The sequence below is a fragment of the Tachysurus fulvidraco genome, chromosome 14 (assembly GCF_022655615.1).
Source record: "Tachysurus fulvidraco isolate hzauxx_2018 chromosome 14, HZAU_PFXX_2.0, whole genome shotgun sequence".
In the NCBI taxonomy this organism is placed as follows: domain Eukaryota; kingdom Metazoa; phylum Chordata; class Actinopteri; order Siluriformes; family Bagridae; genus Tachysurus; species Tachysurus fulvidraco.
This window is the reverse complement of record NC_062531.1, coordinates 26795932-26802080: the sequence shown is the minus strand read 5'-3', so window position 1 is coordinate 26802080 and position 6149 is coordinate 26795932. Positions and strand designations below refer to the sequence as shown.

Here is a 6149-nt window from a genome sequence, read left to right as displayed (position 1 = left end):
TCAATGAACCTGGACCCCAAAAAAAGTCTCTATTTCTATGTGTACACATTCTGCAAAGATTACTGTGATCAATATTCATCTAATGTTCAAAAGCAAGGTAGGAGCCTGTCAAGGAGTTAAAAACAAAATAATGCACTTTTATCTTATCTTATTTAGTCTTATAAACTTTCTAATGTCTATATTTAATCTGTTTTTTACAGTAACATATTAAACAAACAGCCAGACATTCTGGTGTTAAGGTTTATTAATGTTTTGTTTGTCAGTGAAGCCCCAGGTCACGGTGAGGTCACTGGTGGGGTCTGAGCCTCAGTCCCTCTCGGCCATGCTGCTGTGTAGTGCATATGATTATCATCCTAAAGGAATCAAAGTGTTATGGCTGAGAGATGGTAAGGTGGTGACTGATGGAGTTTCCTCCACTGAGGAGCTTTCAGATGGAGACTGGTACTATCAGACCCACTCTTATCTACAGTACACACCAAGACCTGAGGAGAACATCTCCTGTGTGGTGCAGCACGAGAGCTTAACACAACCACTCATAACCACCTGGGGTGAGAACCGAGGTTCTCTTCTCTTATTCTTTACAAATAATCAAACAAAACATTTTCCCCAAGTTCCTGTATTTCATGTTACTTCTACAGAGCGTCACCTTCCTGAAGATCAGAGGAACAAGCTGATTATCGGCATTTTCCTCATGGTGTTGGGGATCGTTTTGGCTGTTGTCGGATTTCTATATTACATGCTGAGGTCTAAAGGTCAGTACAAAGAGAATTAAATAAGCATTTTAGAGTTGGATTAAAGTTATTCAGATAACTTCAGAACACATCAGATAAAGTACAGACAACATAATTCATCATTTGTGTCATAATTCATAGTTTCTTAATGAACCATAATGGACTCAGACAATGAGCATAAGAATAAACTAATAAACACCTCAGTTCTGTGTTAAACTGGGGTTAGTCCAGATCAGAACTCATATAAGACTTAACAAGGAGTGCATTAAAACACACACACACACACACACACACACACACACACACACACACACACACACACACACACACACACACACAAAGATACAGTATAATAAACACTGTGTGTGGCTGTTGCAGTAAATGCTAATTTAATTTTTGAATTATTAACCCTCCTGCAGACCTTTTCTGGATTCCTATGCAAATTAGGAGCGCCGAGTCAACTTGACCCTGTCTGTTTTTACTGCTTATAAAAAATGAAGTATATATTATAGCCTCTTTTTTCCACCTTTTTTGTCGAACTTGTTTCCAACATATTTATTTTGCAAAAATATTTGGTATAATAAACCTTATTAATATACAAAAATGCCTCATTTTCTAGTAAAAAAAACAAACAAACAGAAATTTTGAATTATTTTCACTTTAGAGGCACAAACGTTAATGCACGATTACAGGCTGGTATATTTCAAAGGAAGGAGATTGTTTTGAAACCATTTTGACCATTTTTAATGTCAGTAAATAATAAAACCTGTTTTTTTCCAGGCCAAATTGATTTGAATGCTTATAAATAAAAAAAATTCTACAATGATCACCATTCTGTGTGATCAGCTTACATTTGTGAACATTTTACACTTGTTATGTCATTTTTGCCTACAAGATGACATCTGATCACCCAAAAACGGGCTGCACACACACACACACACACACACACACACACACACACACACACACACACACACACACACATTGTGAATAAAACTTCCTTTACAGCTCTTATGCTTTTTATTATATTTAATTTAGAAACAATAAACCTGAATGAAATTATGCCATGTTTTTGAGTAAAATAAGCAGAAATTATTAAATATTATTTTGGATAACCACTGACTGGTGTATATGTGTGTGTGTGTGTGTGTGTGTGTGTGTGTGTGTGTGTGTGTGTGTGTGTGTGTGTGTGTAGCATCATTTTGATAGATCATTTTTTGCCCTCCGCTAGACAAAGGCATATCAAAAGTGTGAAATATTTACAAATGTTTGGCTTTTTTTTTCTGGAGGCATAATGAAATGCAATGCCCAATTTTTGTGTGTGTATGTGTGTGCATATGTGTGTGTGTTAGTGGACATTTTATGTGTGCATTTTTGTGTCTGTATGTATGTTCATTGTGCCGAAAGGGGCAAAAGTGTGACCTATTGCCCCACTAAATGTGGCAGGGTCAAATTGACCCTGGAGGACTTTAGGCGGAATTTATTTATTTTTCGAACACATAGTTCAATGAAAATAAATAAAATAAATTTTCCTTGCAAAGTTCATAATTTGGAACAATTCTGGTAAATTTCAGGTAAATATGTGGAAGGAAACCCTAACCATAAGTTATGACACATTAAACTTTCCAGATGAGTCAAATAGACCCCCAGGTCTGCAGAAGGGTTAAAAATGTGTTTTCGTTTATTAAAATGATTTGTATGTGTTTTGTTTATGTTTCGTAATATTTATATGTATTTTCTTCCAGCGTGTGCCAAGCAAACTTCACAGACTATATCTTTAGGTATTGTAAAGATCTTTCACACACACACACACACACACACACACACACACACACACACACACACACACACACACACACACACACACACCTGAACTCTTTAAACTAACCCTAATCTGTTACTAATCTGCTTTTGTCCTTGCAGGAAGCACTGTTTCAGAGACGAATTCAGAAGCTGCATTAGAGAGTTCAGAAGTTTCAAACACTTATGTTTATATAGAATGATTTTTATATTCAGTACATTTTCTGTGTAAGGGTTTCAGTAAATTCCTTAATCAGGTGTGGTTCAGTAAATTTATAGTAAAAGCAATAATATAAAATGTTTATAATAACATCTATATTAAATAACATCTATATTAAATATCATGGGGCTTCTCTAATGCTCCACAAGCACTATGTAATCTTTTACACCAAATATATTATAAACAGCTTTGGGCTTTTCATCACCTGCACCTCTCGGGGGAGACGCCAGCGCTTCCCAATCAGCTTGTCTAACAGAAATAAACACAAATAAATATATTCTATGTATTAATCATGTCTGATTGCATTAAAAATGATCTCTGAAGCAACATGCATTATTAATGTTTTTTAAACAAATCAGTATTTATGATCAGTATTTAGAGTTGTATCTAAATGATCTGTGTCATTGTCAGGTTTATTTGTCATGACTCACAAATTCCCAGTGTAAGAATCTAGCAGTTGTGAGCTCCTGTAATAGTGCTTACTTAGCAGATGTGATGTGTCTGAATCTTACAGCAGATGTCAGCTTGACATGCAGGGTGGTGTACGTCCTCTGGAGCACCGAAGACCTGTAATACACAAGACAGAAAGGGAAACATGTTTTGCCATATAACTTATTATTATTAATATTATTGTGACAGGACACTACAGTGTTTATCAGTGATGGTGTAATCTTTATCCTCAGCAGATAGGGTAAAGCTTAAAAACTTTAGTCCTGTCATATCTAGACTCTGATGATCACCACCACCAACCCTCTTCTCTAGGTAGATTAGCTAATTTGCAATGGCTCACATAATTATGTTGGTTTTGTAGAAGCCAACATTCTGATTTCCATTATAAAATTATTATTATTATTATTATTATTATTATTATTATTAATTAGACAAAAATTTATTTAAAAAAATGCGGCCTTCCGAGCCGCATGCACCAAATTCGGATATGTCGTAGACCCTGGTCTGAAGTTTGTTGCTCCTATTTTTCTAAGCGATCGGAATTCCGGCATTCCCGGTACGGAAGCTCAAATTGGCCTTTTTTCCCATAGACTTCCATTATAAACTTTTGAGGTTTATAACTTGGCAAGTTTTTGAGCGATTTACACCGAACTCGGACAGGTTCTTTAGGACCTTACTCAGGACCAAATTTTTATTCCGGAGTTCCGACGGAATTTTCGGTTTTCCCGTAGTCGACGATCGAACATCCCATAGACTTGAATAGGGAATTCTGAAAAGTCCTCTATGCTCTCACACACACAATACATCCAACATTAAGAATTGCATGTAATGTTCTATGCAGTATAATAAGTAGTAATGACTGCAGTATTGACATGAAATGTCCAAACCCTCAGTAGGCACTTTTTGCCAAAAGTATTCTTTATTCGGGTATTCTGGTGACGTCACTCGACACCACGTGACGTCACGTGTAGCCCCACCCCCAAAACAAGTGAAATAAAAAATTTGCACAACATGGACATGTTGCATATCAAAACACTCAGCACAATGAGGGGAACTGCCCCACAGGTATTCTGGTCATGTCACGTGACGTCACATGACATCACGTGAGGTCACGTGAAAATTAAAAATTTGCACAACAGGGACATGTGACATATCAAAACACTCAGCACAATGAGGGGAACTGCCCCACGGGTATTCTGGTCATGTCATGTGACGTCACGTGTAGCCCCACCCCCAAAACAAGTGAAATCAAACATTTGCACAACATGGACATGTGACATATCAAAACACTCAGCACAATGAGGGGAACTGCCTCATGTGTATTTTGGTCACATCACATACTCATGTCCGCTTGCTTCCAAAAGTATTGGCACTCTAGAGTTCCAGTAGCTTTCATAATCTTTATGTCCACTCACCTCGAAAAGTAACACTGACCCTTATGTCCACTCGCCTCCAAAAATCACCGGCCTTTGCGAATACTTGCACCATCAAAGCCAACATCAAAGTTTGTCATGACGAATTTTACAAATCTAGTTTGTATTGCCCTTGTAACAATTGACAATGTCTCAAAGCAGCTTTACAGAACAAAAACATAGAAGATTGATATTAAATATATTTAAATGTGTATGTATTTATCCCCAATGAGCATGTCTGAGGTGACTCAGGTGACTGTGGGGAGGAAAAACTCCCTTAGATGAAAGGGGAAGAAACCTTGAGAGGAACCAGACTCAAAAGGGGAACCTCGTCGACATCTGGGTGACACTGGGGGTGTGATTATATATATATACAGTCTGTCCTCAAAGACCACATGGAATTGGCATCTCCTCTTAGAATGTCTGAATAGTTCATGAGTTTCCTGGTTTGAACTCCAAATGTCCTGCGGGAAGAAGCTTTTCTTCATTCTCTCTCTGTGTTTGCTTTCAGAGAGCCGAAGCGTTTCCCTGAATGCTTTAGTAAACTTTAATATTCTGAATGAATGTTTATGAATCATTACCTATTGTCCAGGTTCTACACTATGCCCCGTTCTAATGGTGGCTCCCGTATGTCATGATCTTGCTTCTCTATCCCCTCTAATGCAAGTCTTTCCTAGTATTGTAACAAGCTGTCAGACATCAAATGCACATCAGTTTTTCTTAAACCAATGGTACCAGGGCATGTGGTAGCCTAGTGGTAAAGGTGTTGGGCTACTAAAGGTGTTGAATTTGATCCCACGTCTACTAAGCTGCCACTGCTGGGCCCCTGAGCAAGGCCCTTAACCTTCAATTGCTCAGTTGTATAAAAAAATATGAGATAATGTAAGTTGCCCTGGATAAGGGTGTCTGCTAATTGCTGGAAATGTACATTTAATTAACATTTAATGTAAAGACCACTGAATTTACAACATTTTACATACCTCTTTACACACTGCAGCTGTAGAATGTGTTTGTTCTGGTAGACCCCACTGTGCAATAATGTCCTTTACCATTTTCTTTACAACACAAGTCTGTCTCCCTGTTCTCCTCATATTCCTCCTTGTTATCAACCTCAGTTTCAGTTCTTCTGTTTTTTACAATAACAGGAGTGAGTCTAGCTAAAGCACAAATCTTTGCCTTTTCTGCATTGATGAATGAATTGGGGCTTTTAAAGGTGGGGTCTCTGTTGTTTGAAAGCCAATGTTGACATATAAAATCACCAAAACAAACATGCCCCTAACCCAAATGGTTCCCACCCCTGTATTGATAGCTCCGCCCACACATACATACATAACCCAGGCGACTAACAGAAAGAAACGTGTCTTTATCATAGCTGAAGGGAAGAACAATACGATTGTAGATAAACAAACAAGCAAAAATGCCACACAAGCATAATGATGTAAAGGACAAAGGCATATATTAGTTCTGTGTAACAAAGCAAAACCAACGTTACTCACCTATCAAGAAGGAAAAAAGCGCCTCGGCGTCTTAAGTAAA

The 6149-nt window shown here is 37.7% G+C and overlaps 1 protein-coding gene across 7 annotated transcripts in view; it reads left to right on the top strand.

The window, feature by feature from the left end:
• The window catches only part of LOC113658493 (rano class II histocompatibility antigen, A beta chain-like), a 4160-nt gene extending 1086 nt beyond the window's left edge, over window positions 1-3074 (top strand). For all 7 annotated transcript variants that reach the window (XM_027171010.2, XM_047800410.1, XM_027171008.2 and 4 more), the window contains 5 exons: window positions 1-97; window positions 264-548; window positions 639-752; window positions 2477-2512; window positions 2655-3074. The exon at window positions 1-97 is cut by the window's left edge. In XM_027171010.2, coding sequence (XP_027026811.2) covers window positions 1-97; window positions 264-548; window positions 639-752; window positions 2477-2512; window positions 2655-2734 — 612 coding nt within the window. In that variant the 3' untranslated portion in view covers window positions 2735-3074. The remainder of the gene's footprint in view (window positions 98-263; window positions 549-638; window positions 753-2476; window positions 2513-2654) is intronic.
• Window positions 3075-6149: the final 3075 nt, after the last annotated feature.